This window comes from Lepidochelys olivacea, assembly GCF_965140295.1.
Source record: "Lepidochelys olivacea isolate rLepOli2 genome assembly, chromosome: 3".
Classification (NCBI taxonomy): domain Eukaryota; kingdom Metazoa; phylum Chordata; order Testudines; family Cheloniidae; genus Lepidochelys; species Lepidochelys olivacea.
Window position 1 is genome coordinate 8388471 of NC_140413.1, and position 23019 is coordinate 8411489.

The 23019-nt window shown below is 44.0% G+C and overlaps 1 protein-coding gene across 11 annotated transcripts in view; it reads left to right on the plus strand.

Moving 5' to 3' along the window:
• Window positions 1-23019, plus strand: part of HMBOX1 (homeobox containing 1) — a 142508-nt gene that overhangs the window by 93885 nt on the left and 25604 nt on the right. For 10 of the 11 annotated variants that reach the window (XM_084623911.1, XM_084623908.1, XM_084623914.1 and 7 more), the window contains 2 exons: window positions 3683-3793; window positions 14140-14293. In XM_084623911.1, coding sequence (XP_084480037.1) covers window positions 3683-3793; window positions 14140-14293 — 265 coding nt within the window. The remainder of the gene's footprint in view (window positions 1-3682; window positions 3794-14139; window positions 14294-23019) is intronic. The other variant, XM_084623909.1, reaches the window with a different exon arrangement.

A 23019-nucleotide genomic window follows, 5' to 3' on the forward strand; every position in this document is an offset into this window, starting at 1 on the left:
CATAAGTTAAATATGATCATGAGAACACAAGATGGGAGAGGTAGGTGCGAGTACCTCATGAAAAGCAACTTTGTGTTGTGTATTATAATTCTAAACAGGTGTTGGCACAGGTGGTGTTTAGCAATATATTGTTACTGTGAGCACTTCCTAGAACTTTAATTCCCAAGAGAGTTTGTACGCTGTTAACACTTGTTGGGAATGCACCCTTGGCAGTTCCTTTGCCCCATCTGTTAGCCTTCTGCTTCAGCCATTTGAACACTGAATTATATAAGTTGTTGGAATAGCTTGTGGTGATCACAAATGAGTGTGATTTGCATCCAAGTGGGTTTTTAGACCTGTCTCTTTACTTGTGAAACTGGTTAGTTTTGGAGCGGTAGCCGTGTTAGTCTGTATCAGCAAAAAAAACGTGGAGTACTTGTGGCACCTTAGAGACTAACAAATTTATTTGGGCATAAGCTTTCGTGGGCTAAAACTAACTTCATCGGATGCATGCCATGGAAAATACAGTAGGAAGATCTATAAACACAGAGAACATGAAACAATGGGTGTTGCCATACCAACTGTAATGAGACCAATTAATTAAGGTGGGCTATTATCAGCAGGAAAAAAAAAACCTTTTGTAGTGATAATCAGGATTGCCCATTTCAAACAGTTGACAAGAAGGTGTGAGTAACGGGGGTGGGGGGGGAGAATTAGCATAGGGAAATAGTTCTTACTTTGTGTAATGACCCATCCACTCCCAGTCTTTATTCAAGCCTAATTTAATGATGTCCAGTTTGCAAATTAATTCAAATTCTGCAGTTTCTCGTTGGAGTCTGTTTTTGAAGTTTTTTATTGGAGAATTGTGACTTTTAGGTCTGAAATTCAGTGACCAGGGTGGTTGACATGTTCTCCGACTGGTTTTTGAATGTTATAATTCTTGATGTCTAATTTGTGTCCGTTTATTCTTTTGCGTAGAGATTGTCCGGTTTGGCCAATGTACAGGGCAGAGGGGCATTGTTGGCACATGATGGCATATATCACATTGGTAGATGTGCAGGTGAACGAGCCTCTTATGGTGTGGCTGATGTGATTAGGTCCTATGATGGTGTCCCTTGAATAGATGTGCAGAGTTGGCAATGGGCTTTGTTGCAAGGATAGGTTCCTGGGTTAGTGTTTTTGTTGTGTGGTGTGTGGTTGCTGGTGAGTATTTGCTTCAGGTTGGGGAGCTGTCTGTAAGCGAGGATTGGCCTGTCTCCCAAGATCTGTGAGAGTGAGGGATTGTCCTTCAGGATAGGTTGTAGATCCTTGATGATGCGCTGGAGAGGTTTAAGTTGGGGGCTGAAGGTGACGGCTAGTGGTGTTCTGTTACTTTCTTTGTCTCTGTCAGAGGGATTGGAGCAAATGCGGTTGTATCTTAGAGCTTGGCTGTAGACAATGGATCGTGTGGTGTGGTCTGGATGAAAGCTGGAGGCATGTAGGTAAGTATAGCGGTCAGTAGGCTTCCGGTGTAAGGTGGTGGTTTTGTGGCCATCGCTTATTAGCACTGTAGTGTCCAGGACGTGGATCCCTTGTGTGGACTGGTCCCAGCTGAGGTTGATGGTGGGATGGAAATTGTTGAAATCATGTTATAATTCCTCAAAGGCTTCTTTTCCATGGGTCCAGATGTTAAAGATGTCATCAATGTAGCATAAGTAGACAACATTGTCTACAGCCAAGCTCTAAGATACACCCACATTTGCTCCAATCCCTCCGACAGAGACAAACACCTACCAGATCTCTATTGAGCAGCCTTAAAACTACAATACACACCTGCTGAAGTGAAGAAACAGATTGACAGAGCCAGAAGAATACCCGGAAGTCTCCTACTCCAGGACAGGCCCAACAAAGAAAGTAACAAAACGCCACTAGCCGTCACCTTCAGCCTCCAACTTAAACTTCTCCAGTGCATCATCAAGGATCTACAACCTATCCTGAAGGACGATCCCTCACTCTCACAGATCTTGGGAGACAGGCCAGTCCTCGCTTACAGACAGCTCCCCAACCTAAAGCAAATACTCACCAGCAACCACACACCACACAACAAAAACACTAACCCAGGAACCTATCCTTGCAACAAAGCCCGCTGCCAACTCTGTCCGCACATCTATTCAAGGGACACCATCATAGGACCTAATCACATCAGCCACACCATAAGAGGCTTGTTCACCTGCATATCTACCAATGTGATATATGCCATCATGTGCCATCAATGCCCCTCTGCCCTGTACATTGGCCAAACCGGACAATCTCTACGCAAAAGAATAAACGGACACAAATTAGACCTCAAGAATTATAACATTCAAAAACCAGTCAGAGAACACGTCAGCCACCCTGGTCACTCAATTTTAGACCTAAAAGTCACAATTCTCCAATAAAAAACTTCAAAAACAGACTCCAATGAGAAACTGCAGAATTTGAATTAATTTGCCAACTGGACATCATTAAATTAGGCTTGAATAAAGACTGGGAGTGGATGGGTCATTACACAAAGTAAAGATTATTTCCCTATGCTAATTTCTCCCCCGCCCCACTGTTATTCACTCCCTCTTGTCAACTGTTTGAAATGGGCCATCCTGATTATCACTACGAAAGGTTTTTTTTTTTTTCTCCAGCTGATAATAGCCCACCTTAATTAATTGGTCTCGTTACAGTTGGTATGGCAACACCCATTGTTTCATGTTCTCTGTGTATATAGATCTTCCTACTGTATTTTCCACTGCATGCATCTGATGAAGTGGGTTTTAGCCCACAAAAGCTTCAGCCCAAATAAATTTGTTAGTCTCTAAGGTGCCACAAGTCGTCCTCGGTTTTTTTGGTTAGTTTTGGTTTGTGTCCTAATTAATTTGTCCTTCAATGTTATGGATGGAATGCCGATGTTGATCCTGCATTCCGCTTCACTCTGAAAAAATTTCTGGGAAATTTCCTCCTCTTACTATTTTTATGAAAGTCTGATTTAAATTTCTCTTGGAGAGATGGAACTTTTCACAACTAGGTCACAGGGTCTAATCCAGCCCAGGTACATAGTGTTTGGAAGCGGTTTATCATCTGACAGATGGGTTTTGTTTTGTTTCTGGCCTGTGAGATATGACTTGGTAGGTGAATGACTTCATTTTCTGTTGGACTAATATCTGTATATCACAGACTGCTGTTCTGCTTTCACCTCATTGTCGAGCACTGCATGCACTGCAAGCATTTAATCATCATAATCACTTTAATAAACTTCTTCGTCTGTAGATCTCGAAGCACTTTACAATGATGGGTAAGTACCAATATTCCCATTTTATGGAGGGGAAACTGAGGCAGAATGATATTATGATTTCCTCAAAGTCATGTTGTGAGAGTCCGTGGCCAAGCTAGGAATAGAACCCAGACCTGCCCACTCCAAAGTCTGGTGAACTTTCTACTAACTGCTGGACTACGTGCCTGCTGTGGGGGTGGAGTCTGAGTCAGGTCAAAAATAATAAAGGACAAAAGTTGAGGCACACTGGTGGGACACTGCGGGGGAAGCTTGAACCGTTTACCTTTTCTGTGTATAAAATATTAGCTTTCCATTTCTGGGCCTCTTAAGCCAGTACCTTTCACTAGCACTGAATCCAGTCAAAATTTAAATAGAACAAAAGTGTTCTCTCTCTCTCTCTCTCTCCCTCCTTCTTTCTTGTAGGTATCAGCCAGAGTCGGATCTCTCACTGGCTGTTGCAGCAGGGGTCAGACCTGAGTGAACAAAAGAAAAGGGCATTTTACAGATGGTACCAGCTTGAGAAGACAAACCCTGGTAAACAAAACAAGCTAAGGTTTTACTTCTGAAATAAACCCTGGGTCATGTTTGTGAGTGGCACTGATTGTTCACTTCACCTTGCTGCACTGAAGCATCTTCCAAGAGGTGATATCCCGTAACTGAGTTACTTTTTAGAAAGTGGGAGGAATGGGGGTAAGCCTACTTGGGAATAGAACTGTTTTTAAGCGTAAACTCTTGGTTGCAGCAAGTGACCCAAAGCACTGCCTCTCCAGGTCTTCAGCTCTGGCCTGTTTCTTGGTTGCTTGGCTCATTTTCACACCCTCTGAAAGTGTGGGAATATGTAGTCTCTGTTGGAGGTGTAATCAGATGGCTTTAAATTTACACCCAGCCTCTCAATATAAATAATAGATAAGCCCTGTTGGATCAAGAGAAGGGAACTTTAAACATGCCATAGCATTGAAAATAGCTGTGTCATATAAACTAACAGGAGGTTTAAGGACCTGATCCAGAGCCCCTTAAAACCAAGGACAGTCTTTCAGTAGGGTGTCATGGGTTTTGGATCATGCCCTGACCCTATGGTTGGGATATGATGGTGTCAAGATTTGTCTTGCAAAGCCTGCTTGTTTCTCTTCTGAAAAATCAAAATTGTGGGTATAGAAAATCACAGAAATAAGGGATGGCAGTGTTACTTGTGAAGTTATCATCTAGTCTGTCCCCTGGCAGGATTCTTCCTTGTAGTTTCTTGCTTGACCCAGGCTTCCATTACTCCCTTTTGACAAATCCCACAGTCCCTGACCACCCCCTTGATACTATTCAGCCTCAGTTTTCCTTTGTTTAATCTGAGGCCTGCTTATACCCACCCTGTGCCATCTGTCTTCCCTTTGAAATGTAATTGATTTAAAGGGAGTCAAAACTCAGTCTGTCTATTGTGAGCTTTGCTCCAAAAGTCTGAGTTCTGTTAAGTAAAACTCCAGTAAAAACAGATTTTGAAAACAAGTGCTGTGTGTGTAAACTGCACATAAAGAGGCTTCATACATCAGTTGGTCCAGGAATACTTTAATTTAAGGTCAGCTAGGTTCAGACACACAGTTCTGAGTTTTGTTCTTTCTCTCAAGCATCTGGAAATGCTGTTCAGAGAGAGACTGTGCCCAGGGGAGGGAGGTGTTGATAGGTTGCTGTGATCAGTGAGGAACACCAATTTTACAATCCCTGTTGATGTTGCAATTGGCACTGTGTGAGGATCTGTAAGGTTATTGGAAACAAGTTTTAGCATCAGCTGCCTTCAGATTCCATCCTATGGAATAGTTCCCAGAAATTCCCCTTTGACAGAAGACATGGCCCAAAAACTGACAGGAAAAGAGGACTGGAGCTTTTGGAAAGTGCTGGAAAACAGAATACTGCCTCTCCTGAAGATTGAAACTGCTGCTTAGATTTGTTTTCCAATAACCTTATAGATCCTTCTGCTACAGTATTGCCTGGGGTTGTTTGTGAGAGCGTTTTGGGCCACGGTAAGAGAGTCCTTGTTAAACTCAGCAGTGACGCCTCCCTCCCCCATATCTTCCTATGTGTCTTTTCACTCCTCAGAACTGATTTCTGATGAGAGTTTACCAATTTAAATCAAAATGAACTGATGTTAAACTCTGAAGTTCTACTTCATTGTCTGACTGGCTGGGGACTTGTCTGTTGGTTTTTTTTCTTTTGTATTGGCACAGGAGAGAGTTTCTTGAACAGCCGCTTACTGGGGTTTTTTAATTTTGTTTTTTCATAAGGGACCTTACACAGCCTTTTCAAGTACTGTAAAGACAAAGTGACACTTACCTATGCCAAGGGATTGCATTGATGCCTCTAAATTCCCTTTCGGACCAATAGAACACTCAATTTACTAAGAGAGACTTGGAAAACCCTTTTTGTTTTTCCATAGCTGTTTGAATTTTCTACTCGAGGGGATTTTTTTTTTTAGGACAATCCGCTGCTTTGAACTGTTGCCATGCAACCAATTGTATTGCAGTCCAGACTGGCCAGTCAGTGGATAATTAATATATATTTGTGGAGTGCTAATGGTGAATACATCATACTGACAGAGATATGGTTCCTGCCCGAAGAAACTTACGTTGTGCTTGGTGCTGTACGACCATTCACTAAAACACAGCTCTTTTTCCAAAGAACTCACAAAATTAAATTATCGGCATGTGCCTTTTCTGTTTTCTAACTTTCTACAGAGAGGCATGCTTCGTTTTGTCTGTTTTTCTTCTTGTTGTCTCCCCTACAATGCCAGTAGCTGGGAAGGCAACTGTATCCCTTTCCCTTCTGTGACTCGTTTACTCCAAGCTGTGGTGTCACATTGGGAATTGGGAGTTCTTTGGTGACAATGGGGCATGGGAGCTACTTTCTCAGATTAATTCTTATTTAGGTAAATGTATACCTACAGACCTGTCCCTTTTTGGCATCTCTCAGGCTGAATTCAGCTGAGTAACATTGAAAAAGACTCTCCCTTCCTGTAGAGCAGGAACAGTTTTGACGGGCCAGGAAGGTAGATAAAATCAACCTGGGACCTCGAGAGGAAGGATGGTTTTATGGTTAAGACACTGGACTCACGAGATGTGGGTTCAGTCCCTGGCTCTCGCACACTTGCTGTGTGACCTTGGGCAAGTCACTTAAACTCTCTGTGCCTCCATTCTCATCTGTAAAGTGGGGATAATACGTCCTTTATCTGTCTTGTCTATTTAGACTGTAAGCTTTTCAGGGAAGGGACGGTCTCTTTCTATGTGTGTGTATGGCACCAACATGATGATAGTCTCTGGATGCTACTGTAAGGCAGAGACAGAAAAGAAATATAAATACTGCAAGAAATGACTTCTTTTTTTCTCCTTTTCTATTATATAGCAGTGCTACATAGGTGGGTTATGCTTTAAATCACTCGCATACAGTCCTGTATCTGCTAATCTAGCAATTTTGTGTTTTGAAGCCTTATAACAACAAGATTTTGTAATGTTCTCTGCTATTAATACAGAAGCGGGCTCAGCTCTTCCAAAGCTTCTGTTGGCTCCCAACTTTGTCTGGCCTTTGGTATATGTTCTTCGCTGTTTAGCTTTTCTCCATGGATAGTCTCTACATCTTTCTAGTGTCTTTGCTTGTTACTCTTGTTCAGACAGCCTCAGATAAACTGAAAGAAAGAAAGAAAACTAGTTATGGGAAATGTTTTAACTCTGATGCAATAATAGGGCTATATTGTTCCTACTAGATATAATAATCTTGCTCCCAACTTGATGATCAATGGTTTTCTGGAAGAGAGGACACTGGAATTAATGATAATGCTGCAAAACTGATAGGTCATTTTATGTGTTCGCACTTGTGTTTTTCTTTATGGAAGCAGTTGCAGATGGGGATGAAGGCAGATTTTGTGTAAAGAAATACTCATTGCAAAATATTACGATCAGTTGATATTGGAATGTCTTTCATTTAATCTAATTAACAGTGATACTTTTTTATTGAGATGGGGCGTTTTGGGGGCAGGGACTATGTCATGTTTTGTGGAGGGCTGAGCACCTGTTTGGCACTTCATAAATATGTTTATAATGATTAATGATCTGGAGGATGGCATGGACTGCACCCTCTGCAAGTTTGCAGATGACACTAAACTGGGAGGAGTGGTAGATACACTGGAGGGTAGGGATAGGATACAGAGGGACCTAGACAAATTAGAGGATTGGGCCAAAAGAAATCTGATGAAGTTTAACAAGGTCAAGTGCAGAGTCCTGCACTTAGGATGGAAGAATCCCACGCACTGCTACAGACTAGGGACTGAGTGGCTAGGCAGCAGTTCTGCAGAAAAGGACCTGGGGTTACAGTGGACGAGAAGCTGGATATGAGTCAACAGTGAGCCCTTGTTGCCAAGAAGGCTAACGGAATTTTGGGCTGTTATAAGTAGGAGCACTGCCAGCAGATCGAGGGACATGATCATTCCCCTCTATTCGGCATTGGTGAGGCCTCATCTGGAGTACTGTGTCCAGTTTTGGGCCCCACACTACAAGAAGGATGTGGAAAAATTGGGAAGAGTCCAGCGGAGGGCAACAAAAATTATTAGGGGGCTGGAGCACATGACTTATGACAAGAGGCTGAGGGAACTGGCGATATTTAGTCTGCTGAAGAGAAGAATGAGGGGAGATTTGATAGCTGCTTTCAACTACCTGAAACGGGGGTTCCAAAGAGGATGGATCTAGACTGTTCTCAGTGGTAGCAGATGACAGAACAAGGATTAATGTTGCAGTGGGGGAGGTCTAGGTTGGATATTAGGAAAAACTTTTTCACTAGGAGGGTGGTGAAACACTGGATTGGGTTACCTAGGGAGGTGGTGGAATCTCCTTCCTTAGAGGTTTTTAAAGTCAGGCTTGACAAAGCCCTGCCTGGGATGATTTAGTTGGGGATTGGCCCTGCTTTGAGCAGGGATTGGACTAGATGACCTCCTGAGCTCCCTTCCAACCATGATATTCTATGTTTTGGAACCAAATTTAAGCGTTACTGCATCAGTGAAGTCTTGCATTGTTCTAACAAATCTTCCCATACCCATGTTTTGAAATAAAAAAATTAATTAAGGTTGGCCTTATTAGTGTGGTTGAGAGCAGGGGGCAGTGTGAGATGTTCATTGCTTAGTAACCTTGGCACCTTCTCTCTGGGCTGTGACAGAGCAGACAGGCTGTAGAAATGATGCATTAAGACTACAATATGTGGTCTGATTGCCCACATTTAAGCTTTTTTTTTTTTTCCTGCCAATCATTTAATAGGAAGGCAGAAATAGTCATCTTGGCCAAGGCTGTGTGTGCTGCCAGGTTGAAGAGAGAGGCAGCTGTCAGCAACATGTAGCATCTTCCATCATTTTAATGCCATGGGAGCCCTTGTCTGGCTCTAAAAGAAAAGCTTATGAAAAAGTAAGATGCTGGCTATCCCAGGAGCTTTGTATTAGGGTTGCGATGGTATGATTCGTTCTTTTATAGTGCATCAAGCGTGCTAAGCGTTTCACAGAGAACAGATCTCCTGTGCTGAAGAGCTTGTATCTAAACGATGGGCTTGTTTGTAAAATTGCAAAAAGTCTTTCACTGTCTAGGTTGCAGTTTCCAATCCAGCCCAGCTCAGTAATGGCCAAAAGTTATCACATGATAAGAAGTTAGTGACCTGTGAGATGAGATGGGTTCAGGACAGGTCCCAATGAACCTGTGTCCACACTGGAAAAACCATCATGCTTGGCACTTTTTAAAAAATGTTATTGTTTCTTTAGCATAGCACTGGGGTTGAATTGAGCATTCTCCAAACACTCAAAGACAGCTGCTGGATCACTGTGTCCAGTTCTGGTGTCCAGACTTCAAGAGAGTTTTGAAATATGCAGGAGTGTTCAAAGGAGGGCCACAAAAGCGATCATAAAGCTTGTTTTCCAGCTCCTCGACGTGAGGCTTAAGGAGCTTAACGTATTCAGCTTGTCAAAGGAAAGGTGGAGAGGTGATATGATGTGATCACTGTGTCTAGGTTCTTACACATGGGAAAGGAATCCGATAGAAGGGGCTTTTCAACCTTGTTGACAAAGGCAAAACAAGAGCCAGTGGCTGGAAGTTGAAGGTAGAAAATTTCAGCCTTGAAATGAGATGCAGTTTCCTAGCAGTGATGCTAATTGAACATTGGAACAGCTTTGCAGTGAAGATGGTGGACTCACCAGCACGTAATCTTTAAAACAAGATTGGATATCTTTCCAAGGGTGCGTCTGCACTGCAGCTGGGATGGGTCATTCCCAGTCCGGGTAGACATACACTCGCTAGCTCTGCTCAAGGAGCAGCATGGCCATGGCAGCAGCTCCCGTTAGCTGCCTGAATATGTACCTGGGGTCTCAGATGGGGTTGTACTTGGGTGGCTAGCCCATTGTCCTGCAGCCACATTGCTACATTTAGCTTTCAAGCTAGCTTGTGTACATCTACCTGAGCTGGGTATTACACCTCTGAGCTGCAGTGTAGACGTATCCTAAAAGATATGCTTTAATCTGGCTTCTTGGGGAAATTCTACCACCTGTGAGGGTGGGGAAGCGCTGGGCTGGATGGTTTTGTTGGTCCCTTCTGGCCTTGGAGTGTGTGAATCTACAGATCCCCCTATTCATCCCCTTCCTTCATGGAGAGAACAGGAAACTCAGCATTGTCCTCAACACGCTCAGAACACTTGCGCCTCTCAATTAAGACAATAGCTATCATCAGATCTCGCACTGCAAGGCTTCAGCTAGTTGTCAGGAAGGAATGTTATTCCCAGGTGCACAATTGTCCAGATGTATTCTTGGTGTATGGGGGTGGGGATGGGTGTTCACTTTCCTCTGAAGCATCCAAGGTTAGCCCTAGCTAGAGACAGGACGAGAGAGAGTGAATCAGCACCCTTAGGTAGTACAGAGAGCCCTCTTTCCTAGCTACCTGGCTGGCATGTCTTGCTCACATGCTCTGGGTCAAACTGATCACCAAATTTGGGCTCAGGAAGGATATTTTCCCCAGGTCAGATTGTCAGGGACCTTAAGGGCATTTTGCCTTTCTCTGCAGCATAGGGCATAGATCGCCTGTTAGGATCATCTGGGCATATCTCACCTAATCAATTCCTTACTGTTGCTGGAACCCCAGACCTTGGTGACACATTGGTCTCTCCTGTTCTCTGCCAGTGGCATGGAATAGTTTAGTCTCTTGAGGACTGAAATTCTTTAACTGAAGTCAATGGCCTCAGCATAGGAGCAGCAGGGTGAAATTTACAGGAGGTCAGAACAGATGATCCGGTTGTCCTTCCTGGTTTTAAACTCTATGAAAAGCGGACATGGTCCCTGCCCCCAGGCGTTCACAGTGTAAGGACAGACACACAAGAAGATGCAGATTAGGGGAAAGGGAACAACAAATAAACAGGTAACCTAGCTGGCAATTTCAGCACAAAGGCCAATCACTGAAAGGGCCATGGAGACTGAACTCCTCTCTGATATCTAGACGTGGTCCTTCCAGGGAACGATTTAGTCACATCCATTTCATTGCATGGACAAGGTCACATCTGGCATTGGATGACGGTAGGAGATGCTAGTCCTATATGCTCTATGAATAGGGCTTCCCCACATGTTATCCCACACAATTTCTCTCTCTTCACGTACAGAGTGCCTCACCTTTAGATGTATATGCTATGGCACAATTCTCAGAGCTTTTATTTAATTGCTTCCTAACTTTGTGGATCTACTGAGCCAAAAACATAGCAGTATCCCTTCTTTTAAAAATCTGCTGTTTTTAGGGCCAGATCTTGTGATCTGTCATAGGCTTTTGTATACACCCATCATGGTACAGGTAAACTGGATCTGCATGCAGAGGTGCATTGGTATAATTGAAGAATCTGGCCCTGAGTGTAGAACAAATGGCATGTTATGCCTTTTTTTAAAGAAACTATAGAAGCAGAGCTGGGTGGGTAGAAAATCAAGGTGATGCTTTGGGGCAGCAGGTTAAAAGAACAAGTGACCAAAGGGCTCAGAGGAGAAGCTCTCTCAGATTCTTTCACTAAAGATCATGCCAGCAGTGTTTATGCTGAACAGCACTTCCCCTATCAGCAGCTGAGCTCCAAGCACCTGATGCTCCTATTTGGTTTTCCTTGTGCTGGATCTCATGTGTATGTGTTGAGGTGGAGGCCTATATTCATCCCCAGTTCTGAAAACATTTCTCCAGCTTCTGCCAACTTCAGGATGCTGCTGTTACTGATGTTGCCCCATGGAAAAGAGAAATGTGTGAATTGATCCACCAAGGCTATCACTACCCCAAAGAAAAAAAAATAAAGCATTTTATACTCAGTAAGTAAATGTATCAACGCCTGATTTACATGGAAGCAGATTTACGCTCTTAAAAAAAATTATTCCATTTTTTTCTCCTTTACCTAAGAAAAATTTTAGACACACTAATGTAATATCATTACTCTGCAGCTGTTACCTTGATGCTAAGTATCACTGAAATGCTCTTTCATTTTCATCTGATTCCTGAGAGAGCACTGCTACCAAATTGCCTGCTTTTGAGCAGGTGGAGAGAGCCTCTGCTCTCACAGCTCCTGGTCAGGGGGAGGTTTGTTGGTAAGACACTGCGGGGGAAGCTAACATTTCCCAACTCTTGCTGACCCATTAATTCTGTGTTTGAAGGGCAGTGTCCATCAGATACTTTTCTGAAACATAAGAACGTACAAAATCGTGCACCAACATTGGTAAAAGTTGGCCAAAAACCTACTTTGAAATGATGGTGCGACCAGCCGATGATGATACATTTAACTGGGTAAATATTTTGCATGGCAAAAAACTACAGTGTAGAGCATAGGCGCCAACTTCTTCTGGCGCTGGTGGGTGCTTGACCCCCACTCTGCCCCCGGCCCTGCCCCCTGCTCGCCCCCTCCCACCCCCATTCCAACCACTTCCCCAAAGCCCCCGCCCCAGCTCCGCCCCTTCCCTGCCCCTATTCCGACTCCTTCCCTAAGTGGAGCACAGGATCTGGTCCAAGAGGTGAATATAGATGAACAGCTTGCTAATAGTGACCATAACATAATAAAATTTAATATCCCTTTTGTGGGGAAACACCAAAGCAGCCCACCATGGGAGCATTTAATTTCAGAAAGAGGAACTACACAAAAATGAAGTTAGTTAAACAGAAATTAAAAGGGACTGTGCCAAAAGTGAAATCCTTGCAAGCTTCATGGAAACTTTTTAAAGACGCCATACTAGAGGCCCAAATTAAATATGTACCCCAAATTAAAAAACATAGTAAGGGAACCAAAAGAGTGCCACCGTGGCTAAACAGCAAATTAAAAGAAGCAGAGGCAAAAAAGCATCCTTTACAAAGTGGAAGTTAAATCCTATTGAGGAAAATAGAAAGGAGCATAAACTCTGGCAAGTGAAGTATAAAAATATAATTAGGAAGGCACAAAAAGATTTTGAAGAACAGCTAGCCAAAGACTCAAAAAATAATAACATAATTTTTTTTAAGATACCTCAGAAGCAGGAAGCCTGCTAAATAACGAATGGGGCCACTGGATGGTCGAGATGCTAAAGGAGCAGTCAAGGGGGATAAGGCTATTACATAGGGTGACCATATTTCCCTATGCTGAATATGGGGCACCAGGTAAAATTACTCAAATTCAAGCGAGTTCAATGTCAATCAATCAGAACTATGCAGTACAAGCATTCAAATTAACATCAAATTGACTGAGCCCCTGTTAAAAAGAAATACTGAGTAGTTGGATTCCTTTTATTTACCTTCTTATCTTTAAGGCTTTAGGGTCCACACAGGGAGGGGTGACAACCACACCCCTATCCCCCCCACCCACACACACACTCCCATACACCTCTCTCACATGAGGGGGTGACCGACCCTCCCTGCCTGGCGCTCTCAGCCCTCCATGTCTGGCTGGGCCCCCTGGAGGGACCCCCCTCTCCTGGTACCTGGTGCCATGTATTTCTGAGGCAACCTGGGATTGGGGGGCGGCGCAAGGTCACATGCCATCCCTCCCCAGATTTCTGCCATGGTTCACTCCAGAATGTAGCCAGCAGCATTCATTTAGTTTCTCCGACCATTGTGGAGAAACTAAATGAATTCTTTGCATCGGTTTTCATGACTGAGGATGTGAGGGAGATTCCCAAACCTGAGCCCTTCTTTTTAGATGACAAATCGTCCCAGATTCAGGTGTCATTAGAGGAGGTTTTGGAACAAGTTGATAAATTAACCAGTAATAAGTCACCATGGCGAGATGGTATTCACCCAAGAGTTCTGAAGGAATTCAAATGTGAAATTGAAGAACTACTAACTATGGTACGTAACTTATCATTTAAATCAGCTTCTGTCCCACATGACTGGAGGATAGCTAATGTGATGCCAATTTTTGAAAAAGGCTCCAGAGGCGATCTCAGCAATTATAGGCTGGTAAGCCTAACTTCAGCATAACTGTCAGAAGGCAGGATACTGGGCTAGATGGGCCTTTGGTCTGACTCGGTCTGGCTGATTTTATGTTCATGACCAAAGAGCACAAAGCAAAGCCGGAATGGGTCCCCGCTGAGCACAGCTCAGACATTCTATATGAAGCTGGCCATCTTGATGAGGGCAAATTGCCTCTTCCAAAGTGGGTATAACGAAGACTGCATGCTTGATTCTCCTTTGACTTAGACCAGTTTAACTCCATTGATTTCAACAAGGTAACTCCTGATTCATGCCTGTGTGAGGACACAATCTGGCCTTATGTGTCTTTAATGTGTTTGTTTTATCTTTGGCTTGAATGGCTTCACCAGTCAGTTGTTTCTTTATTAGCAGGACTGAGAAGAGAAGCAAGATTTTCAGTCCATTAGGAAACACAGTATTTATTCTTGTTTTTAGGGGCTACGTTAAGTATGAGACCTGCTCCAATCCCAGTAGAAGAGCCAGAATGGAGACAGACGCCTCCCCCAGTCACAGCTACCTCTGGGACCTTCAGACTACGGCGAGGCAGTCGGTTCACATGGAGAAAGGAGTGTCTGGCAGTTATGGAAAGGTATGTATCTCCTTGGGGTTGCCAAGGCCTTGATGTGCATTAAATGGAAGTAGAATGAGATACTATTTGTCCCTGCTCTGATGAGTAACAACTGCTTTATTGTGAGTGTGCTGCAGTAATGTGCAAGCCAATTAGCTACCTGGACCTGTTCTTTCATTCAGAGGACTAGGAGGAACTATTGCATCCCATTTCATGTAAAGCATTTACGTGCCATAGTCCTCTTGATCATGCTGAACGTTCTTCGTAGCCCTTGGGAAGCCTTGCCCTTGGTTCAGTTTGCAGATCCTTCCAGGTCTTTGTTGTTCAGCTCTTCCTTAGCTTTCCAGGGAGCTTTCATTCAAGCTAATTCAGGCTCTGTCTAGATGGGAGTCTGAATGATCTTTGCTTTGTATTGTGCAGCTCTTTCCATTTTGCAGATCCTACCTCAAACAGATAAAACTAATATTTTATGCTGGCATTTGTACAGCACCATGTCCATATACAGTGCTGTGTAAGAGAGCTTTGTCTGATAAGTAACAAGTTCCCTGCCCAGAAGACTATTACAGCCCTGGATGTTGGCAGGGAACAATACAGGGCAAGGTAGATCCATTCAAATACATAAGCAGAGAAGCAAGTGGTCATTAGAACTCCCAGCTCTTCAGCCTTGCAGAAATTAAGCACTCTCCTAGCAAGGTCTGCCTGCATGCTTTGCCTTTGCCCTCTGCTCACTTCAGAATCTCTCTAGTGTCTAAATTGGTAGCTGCGAAAGGCCCAGAGTGTACAGAGTGACCACGTAGGGGTAAGTGCTTATTCCTTGTAAAGACTAAATTGCTGGGAGGCAATTTCTTCCCGCCCCCACCCCCCCTTCAGTCTTCTTCCAACTTTGGAGTGTGGGGCACACTGGGTGTTAAGCTTGTCCCTGGTAATGGACTTGGCTGTGAGCACCCTGTGCTGACAGCCAGAGGGGAATCTGGAAGCTCCGTACAGCAACAGGCCCAAAACCTTGTGAGAAGAGGATCTGCAGTTAGGGCACAGAAGATCCTGCAAATGTTGCTGGGTTCAGACAAATACCTCTTTATCCAAGCCTGTCTATTTTGCGGCATTTGGGCTGTTGTGTTTAGTATTTTCCTGCTAGACGTGTTCTAGAACCTAGGGAAGATTAAGGTATTGTAAATAATAAAATATTAAACATCCCAGAATTTTAACCCGTAAACATGAGAGATTACATAGACCATGAAAGTCGAAATTGAAGCTGCAGGTTTTTTTCATGCCATCTTCCAGCTCAACCCCGGGGAGTAAAATAGGATACACATGTTATGGGGATGTAGCAATAAGGAGCAGTTCAGCTGCTTTTCATAAAGGCAGCTGAAGCGCCTAGTGCAACGGCAACAATCAAGTTATTCATGCATGTCACGCTCATCGCTATAGTATCGATGGCATTTGCACACCCAGCAGAGCACTTGGTGAAGGCCACAATCATGCCTCCAACCTATATGGTGTTCAAAAATTCACATAGGGTTTTGTTCTCTCCGATGCACATTGATGCCTGCCTCCTAACTCTGACATAGCAAGGGCCTGATCCTGCAAAGTGGTTCTGCACCTCTGGGGGGGGATCAACACTTTTGGCTCCTAAAGAAATCTGTGGGAGATGGAGGCTCTCAGCCACTTTCAGGTTTTGAAATATGTGCTCTCTATTTGTGGGGGCACTTTCACTGTATAAAACACTTCTCCTTTCCTTCACTCAGACACTGAGCTCTGTCACCTAACAGGAGTCAGCTTGCTTTTACTGATGCTGAGTCCACAATGTTAACTACCTTGGGGGCCCAGTGCTGCCACCCTTCCTCAAGCAAAAGTGTTTTACTCACAGGGATGGTCTTGGTGAAGTAATGAGACAATCCACAGAAGGGAGGCTTTGCAGTCTTGGGGTCCGTAAATAGCAATTGTCTCCAAGTCTTCTCTTGAGACTCCACCAGTGTCTATCTGTGGTTTGTTAAATCTGTTCCTCATAAATGCTTCTCTTAAATGGTAAACCTGTGCCTGCCCTGAAGAGTCTGTGTAATGGAAGGCCCCATCCTTTACTGGAAGCTGATAGTGCAGAGCCTTGCATCAGTGCAGAGTCGCATAGCCTTCAGCAGAGTTTGCACTAACTAGGTAAGTAGTTAATATAGCGTGAGACCCGTAGGAGAGTCACTCCAACGGTGTTTTCCTCTTCATTTCTCTTCCCCTTTCCTTACTTTGTCCCTTAAATATAATGGGTTAGAGGTTTAGCATTAAAACAAAAAGTTGTGAAGTACCTTTACAACCGAGTGTCCCCTCTGCAAGGTGATAGTTGGGAAATGACAGCGAAGTTGCAGTTCTGCACCACTTTGAGGCTGGACGTTTAATTCACTGTGTCTACTGTACGGTCTCTCTGATTTAGAATTGAAGCTCTTTGGGGCAAGGAAACATGTCTCCCTGCCCCCCCCCCCCCCAGTTACAATGATTATTATGTTGTTTTGTATTACTGTAGCACCTAGGAGCCCTAGCTGTGCACCAAGCTGCCATTGTGCTAGGCACTGAACAAACACAGAACAAAAAGGTTTCAGAGTAACAGCCGTGTTAGTCTGTATTCGCAAAAAAAGAAAAGGAGGACTTGTGGCACCTTAGAGACTAACCAATTTATTTGAGCGTGAGCTACAGCTCACTTCATCGGATGCACACTGTGGAAAATACAGGAGATGTTTTTAGACACACAGACCATGAAAAAAATGGGTGTTTATCACTACAAAAGGTTTTCTCTTTTGTGGGGGGAGAGAAAACCTTTTGTAGTGATAAACACGCATTATTTTCATGGTTTGTGTGTATAAAAACATCTTCTGTATTTTCCACAGTATGCATCCGATGAAGTGAGCTGTAGCTCACGAAAGCTTATGCTCAAATAAATTGGTTAGTCTCTAAGGTGCCACAAGTCCTCCTTTTCTTTTTTTACAGAACAAAAAGACAATGCTAAACACTACCCTCTTCTCCTTCAGATCCCTCCTCTGACACCTACCAGAAATCAGTCTATAATGGTTTGGCTGTACCTCAGTAAGGGAGGGACAATTTTGTGCATTAGAAAAAATGTCAAAATTGGTTTGTTTAAACTCTCAGAAACCAATATCTTGTGCAGTAGGATACCTATGTAACCAGGTGATCTTATTTTCGTTGCTTTCTCCCCCTCCTTCCGCGCCTTCTTTCCTTTGTTTGCCACACTCATTCCTTGCATCTTGTCTCAGACTGTAAGCTCCTGGGGCAGGGATTGTCTTTTGCTGTGTGGTTGCACAGTGTTTCCTGCAATGGTGACCTGATCCTGACTCTAGGCACTGCTGCAATGCAGCCAGGGTTTTGTAAACAAATATTAATCACTGACATGTGCAAATACATTGCCTAAAGCAGGGGAAACACCTGAGTAGGAGCTCAGGGATGTTGCACACATTATACACTTACATGTTACCACAGTCCCCAGGCCCACCAATTTTATGACTCATAATACATGCTTACACAGCCGGGTTTCCTGATGCCTGGCCAGTGCTGATTACCACTGGGAACAGAAAGGAATTTTTCCGCTTCTGTTTATAGCATATAACACTGCACAGTGATCTGGTTGCTTCACACTGGTGGTTTGCTTCTTCATCTCTAGGATTTGGCTGCTAGTGGAGGCAGTTGATCCAACTCAGTAGACCAAAGGATTTTCCTTACCAGTTAGACACGTTCCCTTGTTTTGTGTCCTCATAGCACCTGGTAGTTCTGATGTGCCACTCATGGAAAACACTAAAGTGATGTTGGTGTGTCCCATGGAGCACATAGTGACTGCTTTTAAGTGGGCCTCGCGGGCTCTTCTTGGATGCTTCTAGCTTTCCATGTGATATTTGTCTGAGCATTACTGTGCAGTCCTTGTTCTCCTGTGCACTCTTCGTTGTTTAAGTTAACTCTGCTGTGGACTAGGGCACATGCCAACCAATTCCTGGACAAGGGCAAGACATGCTGTTTTAAAAAGTGCATCATGTCTCCAGTGACCCAGTGTGCATCCTCTCCATTTGCCCAAGGAATGACCGTCTGAAGTTGCTTTTGCACTGTTAAAGTGAGCGCTGGCTGGCCGACTGCTGTGCCAAAGGTAAATGTGTCTTTGGTCACAGATACATAGTCTAGTTGAATTATGAGGATCAACCGACACGCCATGTTTATCAATTTCATCAAAGACACACCCAGGACTGTCCCTTCCACACCCCTTTTGTTTGTGTTTGTTCCTGTGTCTACAAAGGATCCTGCAATCACATATTTAGTGCCACTGCTGCATTGAATGGGCGTCATGGGTGTACAGCACCACTCCGGATGTGGCCGGATGTGGCTCTTGAACTGCATAAGGAATGTGATGGTTTCATTTGGCAGCGTTCCTGGTTTTGATTTGTGTAAATCAGCTGCAACTCTTGTGGAATTACACTTGGTGTCAAACTGGTTTATGTGAGATCAGAATCAGTCCCTGTGAGTGTACTTTCATGCCATGGATACGTGTGGTTATATACAGTGCATGTGTATCAAAGGGTCTAATGAGTTTATTCTGGATTTCCAGAATGCTGCTTGTGGTTTCTGTAATTCAATTCTCCTGTTTTTGCTGCTTTTTGGAATTTCTCCCAGGACAGTTTTATTAGTTGTTAGGCTTGGGTTTCGGACAATAGATTTAGAAGGTCTTTCTTTCTGGGTTTTTTTTTTTTTTTTAATTTCTTTCTGAATATTTATGCTCTGAAGGTTAAGAGGAGCAATAGTTCCGGAAAGTGAAGTTCTATATTTAACTGCAAACAAGGTGTGGTTCAGACAACTGCAATGCGAGCTCCCTCATGCTGCCTTGCCAGTGATATCAACCTTGACCTGCGGGGAACGTTCTCTTCTCTAGCCAGCTGCTCGTGAAATATGCTGAGTTGTATGTGTGGTGGTGGTGTGGTATGGTTCACCCTCCTTTGGGAACAAAGCGAAGATTATAGTAATCGTTTCGGTTGGAATCTGAAGTTAGGCTTGAAAGTCTGTTCCTTGTGCAGGTTTGTGTTTTTCTCTATTTCATCTAGTCCCAAAGATTCTTTCCACAGCATCAAAATCACCCTTGTTTCTTTCAGCTTCTCTCATTAGAACTGTCAGACTGAAAGTTCCCTGGGGGATAGAGAGAGATATATTTTTTAATGAAACCATTTCTGCTTTTTTTAAACACGTCTGTGCTTTTCCCTCTAATTATATACCTCAGAACTCAGTTTCCCTCCTTTTGCAGGCTTTTCATTAATGCTGTGCCATCTAGCGGTAGCAGCCGAATCAACTTGGGAGAACATACCCATTTCAAGGCATTCTGTAAGAGGCCTTTTCAAAACGACATCCTTTATACAAGTACAGGAACTCCTCGCTTAAAGTTGTCCCAGTTAACGTTGTTTCGTTGTTACGTTGCTGATCAGTTAGGGAACATGCTCGTTTAAAATTGTGCGATGCTAACGTTGTTTGGCAGCCACCTGCTTTGTCCACTGCTTGCAGGAAGAGCAGCCCGTTGCAGCACGCTGGTGGGGGCTTGGAACAAAGGTGGACCAGCAGCCCCCCTAGCAGCTCCCCCTAGCAGCTCCCCGCTCCCCTAAGTTCCCTGTGCAGCAGCTGCCCAGCAGGCTGTCAATTGCAGGCACTTCAGATGTCCCTCCCCACACTGCCATGTCTCTGTCTCTTTCTGCCCTCCCTCCTTTCCTGCTGCATTGTAGAGTGTGAGAGTTAACCCTTGAGGGCTCAGCCAAGTGCGAGTTCATCATTTAGCAGCAAGGCATTCCTTGGTAAATATCCCACCCTCTGACCCCACCACCTCAACCAAGCTTCACAATCATCATTGCTGTGTGCAGTATTAAATTGTTTGTTTAAAACTTATACTGTGTGTGTGTGTATATATATATATATAATATAATATAGTCTTTTGTCTGGTGAAAAAAATTTCCCTGGAACCTAATCCCCCCATTTACATTAATTCTTATGGGGAAATTGGATTCGCTTAACATCATTTTGCTTAAAGTCGCATTTTTCAGGAACATACCTACGACTTTAAGTGAGCAGTTCCTGTATGTATTCCATTGCCGGTTTGGAGGGGCAGTGTTTTCTTTTGACAACCATTCTATGAAGCTGGAACATGTTTAAATAAAAATAACACACACAGCTTGTACATGCTATTGTAAACGAAGCTGTTACATCAGTGATGCAATTAATGAGTGTACAGCACTATTTATTTATGGATTGCCTAAGTAATAAGGTTTTGAGGTTTCTGGTTTTGAGTTTTATTTCTCCTTTGGCTTTGTTCATAGAATCACAGAATATCAGGGTTGGAAGGGACCTCAGGAGGTCAGCTAGTCCAACCCCCTGCTCAAAGCAGGACCAATCCCCAGTTTTTGCCCCAGATCCCAAATGGCCCCCTCAAGGTTTGAACTCACAACCCTGGGTTTAGCAGGCCAATGCTCAAACCACTGAGCTATCCCTCCCCCCAAAGGAACTTAAAGAAGAAACAACCTATACTAGACAAAGACCTAGACTAGCATCTGGTTAAATCAATCTAGACATTAAAAAATACTTGGCATTTACAAGTTTACAAGTTCAAAGCACTGCACAAACATTAACTCACTAATCGTCACAGCCCTTCAGAGATGTCGATAAATACTAGCCCCATTTTACAGATGGAAAACTGAGTCAGATGTGAAACAACTTGTTCAAGGCCACAAAGTGAATCGGCAATAGAGCTGGGATGAGACTTCCTGACTCTGCAACCATTGCTCATTCTTCCACACCCAGCTGCCTCCTCTCCCCTTTCCTCCCCCTCAAAAATTGCAGGGACAGCTCATCAATGGCAGAGGGATGGTCTAGGTAGCTTCATAGTTCTGCTTTGGGTTATTTTTGTTTCTTCCCTCTCCCCCGCCCCTCATTATTTCTACACTACAGTGGAGAAGGGAGAAAGCCTGACTTTCAACTGGCCAGTAAACATAAGTACGCCTTTCCAGGCTTACAGGAACTGCATGAAAGGAGTGTAAAGCAGAGAGTGGAAGAGGGGGATGGAGATGAGGACGAGGAGTTTATACTTGATGAGGAAGCAGAAGAAGGGATTTGAGTTGTATGCTTGGGAGACTCACACAGGGTGTGTCTATGCTACACTTCAATCATAGGTGTGATTGTACCACACAGACATACCCAAGCTAGCTCAAATAACAATAGCAGTGAAGCTGCAGCAGCATGAGCTAACCACTCGAGTGCATCCCCAGGGTTTCAGGCAGGGTTGTACAGCTCGTGCTGCTGTGGCTTCCCTATTGTTGTTGATTTTTTCCACTGCATGCATCCGATGAAGTGAGCTGTAGCTCACGGAAGCTTATGCTCAAATAAGTTTGTTAGTCTCTGAGGTGCCACAAGTCCTCCTTTTCTTCCTGTTGTTGTTGTTTCAGCTACCTAAATCAAAGCTAGCTTGGGTATGTCTGCACATGCTGCAGTCACACCTTTGATTGCAGTGTAGATGGACCCACAGACATATTAGGGAAGGTACCAACAATCAAAAATAACTAAGCCTCAATAGTTCTCCCCTCTTACGCTCTCTGCTCACCTGGAGTGGCCCCATGTCACAATGACCGTCCCGCTGGCTAAAGAGGATTGTACCCACTTCCCTCCAAAAACAGTCACTGTTACTTTGTGCATTGGCTGCATGACATGACTAGTGCAGCGCACCTTCTGCAGTGCACCCAGTATCTGCTGGCATGCAGAATAAGCAAGCTTGAGTCCCATGGTGAGGAGTGAGCGATGTCTGCATTGACGCTCATTATTAAAAAATTATCCTGCTTATGAGCATTATTACTGTCACTGTCCCAAGCACTGGGCTCTCACCGCTTACCTGGGGAGAAAGAGATCCATTAGCTTGTGAAATAGGAAAATTGCCTTTGTTAATTTTATCCCATGAGTTCTGGTTTGTTGCAGAACCTTGATATTGGTCCCACAGGAGATCTAAGGGCTTTTCAACACTGCTCTGCAGATCAGGTGACAAGGGTGTGAAGAGCAGTGTGCACCAAAGTGCGGCACTGTAATACCCCCATGTGGACGCTGCAGGCGTGAACTAAAAGGTTCCTAGTTCACATTAATGTAATCCTCTTCAAACAGGATTACATTAATGAAAACTGGGAACCATTAATATAATCCTGTTTAAAGAGGATTACATTAATACAAAGTAGGAACCTTTTAGTTCATGCCTGCAGCATCCACATGGAGCAGTTACAATGCATCCCTTTGGTGCACTCTGCTATTTGCACCCACTATCACACACACCTGCAGGGCAGTGTAGATGTACCCTGTTTCCTGCCTAGTGTTCAAGAGGGATCTAAGTTTAGGGCTCTGCTTGTTCTTCCCTTCCCAGCCTGGCAACAGAGCAGAAGGGAACTGGTTTTCAGTCTCTTCACATACTGGTAGAGACAGAACATTGCTCTCTTGTCAATATGACAGATGCCACTAGTTAGCTCAGAAATTCCACTTGCGTTCCTCAGCTTGATTTTGGAGAAGCAGCATGAGCAAGTGGATAGAACTGGAGCCTGTGGACAGTCAAACTCTGGCCACTGTCTTATGGTGTGATCTTGGGTGAGTCACTGAAACCTTCTGTGCCTGGCTTTCCCCATCTCTAAAATAATGATCTGCATCACCAGCACACAGAGAGGGGGGGAATACCTCCTGCAAGACGCCATGGGCCCAAAGCTCCC